The sequence below is a fragment of the Coregonus lavaretus genome (assembly GCF_964263955.1).
Source record: "Coregonus lavaretus genome assembly, chromosome: 4".
In the NCBI taxonomy this organism is placed as follows: domain Eukaryota; kingdom Metazoa; phylum Chordata; class Actinopteri; order Salmoniformes; family Salmonidae; genus Coregonus; species Coregonus lavaretus.
In genome coordinates this window covers 49,101,149-49,103,501 of record NC_139991.1, presented here as the reverse complement: position 1 = coordinate 49,103,501, position 2,353 = coordinate 49,101,149, and the positions used below count along the sequence as shown (strand labels likewise).

The 2,353-nt window shown below is 44.2% G+C and overlaps 1 protein-coding gene across 1 annotated transcript; it reads left to right on the top strand.

The window, feature by feature from the left end:
- The first annotated feature begins 879 nt into the window (after positions 1-879).
- LOC311127896 (transmembrane protein 250-like) lies at positions 880-2,144 on the top strand. The gene is made up of 2 exons (XM_084159795.1): positions 880-1,173; positions 1,377-2,144. Exon 2 carries the CDS (start codon positions 1,572-1,574, stop codon positions 1,989-1,991), a length of 420 nt encoding a protein of 139 aa, XP_084015921.1. The 5' UTR covers positions 880-1,173; positions 1,377-1,571; the 3' UTR covers positions 1,992-2,144.
- The last annotated feature ends 209 nt before the right edge of the window (positions 2,145-2,353 follow it).

The window sequence follows — 2,353 nt, the reverse complement described above, 5'->3', positions numbered from 1 at the left end:
TTTTTTAAATGTAGTCTCTCCCTAATGAGGTGCGTTTAGGGTATATTAACTACAGAGTTAGAGCATTTATCCCGAGAACAATGCAGTGTGAACATTGTAAAGCTTTTGGTCATGTAGAAAGTGTTTGCAGAAGGAAGAAGCCGAGATGTACAAGATGTGGAAAATATCATATTAAGTGTTATAAAAGTGAAGAAAATGTGACATGTTGTAATTGCGGTGGGAATCATGAAGCCACGTCTTCTGAATGCCCCACAGGGGTAAAGGAGAATGAGGTGGTCAAAGTCAGGGTTGTACAGAGCATTTCATATGCAGAAGCTGTGAAAAGGGTTGAGGGTTTGAATGTTGCGCCAGAAGACTCCATGGTAATGGATAGGCCTTCACTGGAGGCTTCAGGGGTTGCCAAGAGGATCCTGACATTTTAAAAGTTAAAAAGGTGGACTTTATGGACTTTATCGAAATGGTGATAAATGGCACTGGCAAGGTGGAGATAAGATCTAGGAAGATTGAAATCATTGTGATTGCGGCGGAGCGGTTCCTGGGGCTAAAAGATTTCATAGCAAAGGAGTTACATGGAATATTAGCAAAAGCCTTACCAACTTCTCAGGTCCTAGAGCCTGAGAAGCGAGATATGGAGAACTAAAAGAAGGAAGAAGTGGGAGTTTTGTTTGTTTTGGCAATGTACTATTTTTATTAAGGTGGATTGTTAGAATCACTATTAAGCATAGATTTATTTATTTTAATTTCATTTTTGGTTTCAAACCGTCCAGTTGGTGGCGGCAATACAACTTTTGGATGTAGTCCGACATAAAACTGCCATAGAAGAAGAAGAAGACTCATGACAAACATTTTACGACCGGACGTATTCACCGTTTGTCGAAGCAACACTCTACCGCCGCTGTTGTGTTACATTAGCAAGTATAGCCATTTATATCAATGGAACGATGTATCCGAGGGAATTGCTGCAACTACTCAGTTTGTTACTTTGTATATAGATCTTTATGCAACGAGTTATAACATGTTGACTTGCATCAGTCGTTTTAGAGCGCACCACGACCATTGTGGTGAGAAGGAAGACGTTTAAGAAAGTCATGCAGCATCGAATCGAATGCTGAGAATTCAGTGTGCACGACATCTTTCAAGAAAACTCAAAATCCTTCATTTTCTAAACGAACGGTGTGTACAATTTGAGCACAGTAGATTAATGGCTTAAATAGTCCTAGTGATCAATTCTAGGTTACATCCATAGTAGAGATTTGAAAATGTGCATCATCTTTTCAATATGCATAGCCTATGATGTGCGTGCGTGTGTATGAGAGATGGAGAGCTCATTGTCAATTTCTATGTGTATTTTTAAATATGTTGTTCCCTCTTTACAGAGCCCAGTTACCTTTTGGATGCCCATAGCGACATACACCAAACAGACCTAATCCGAGGCCTATATTCCATGCCTGTGTTCCCATGCTAAGTGCTAAAAGCCAGCCAATGATGCTAACCCTCACAACCCCTGAAACAGAGGACGAGGCCTGTTGCTGGGACTCCCTGCAGAAGCCTAGACCTCAATTCACCCACTCATGCCTGTGATCCCCATTCCTCGGCGAGTGCGCAGCTTCCATGGCCCCCACACCACCTGCATGCACTCGGCCTGTGGGCCGGCGCGCGCCACCCAGCTGGTGCGCACCAAGTACAACAACTTTGACCTGTACCTGCGCTCGCGCTGCATGTACGGCTTCCTGCGCTTCCTGCTCTACTTCGGCTGCAGCCTTCTGACCTCCCTCCTCTGGGTGTCGCTGTCTGCTCTCTTCTGCCTGCAGTACGTGAGCGCCCGCGTCTTCCTGCGGCTGCAGTACAAGCTGTCTGTCATCCTGCTGTTGCTAGGACACCGGCGCTTTGACTTTGGGGTGCTCAACAACCTGTTCATCTACAGTATGCAGGTCACAATGTTCCTGGTGGGAGGCCTGGGATGGTGCTTCTTGGTGTTTGTGGACATGTAGCGTCTGGTGACAACAGTGACCATGTATCACTGTTATATGCCAATGTCAGGCATCCACCTGAGTGATGCACGGCAGCCATTTTGTACCAAAACACTACGATGCAGCAGTTGTGATGAAGGCGTGAGGATGACCAAGAATAAAAGGTGGACAGATTATATATTGCAGGGATTCTTGAAAGACGGGACAATGTTGCTTTTTTTCCCACAAATTTGTCAAAATATGAACAATATTTAAATATATATATATATATATATACACACACACACACACACACACACAAGTATGTGGACACCCCTTCAAATTAGTGGATTCAGCTATTTCAGCCACACCCGTTGCTGACAGTTGTATAAAATCGAGCACAC

Excerpts from the sequence above, each read along its gene's own strand:
- LOC311127896 (XM_084159795.1), top strand. The coding sequence starts at position 1,572 with ATGCCTGTGATCCCCATTCCTCGGCGAGTGCGCAGCTTCCATGGCCCC.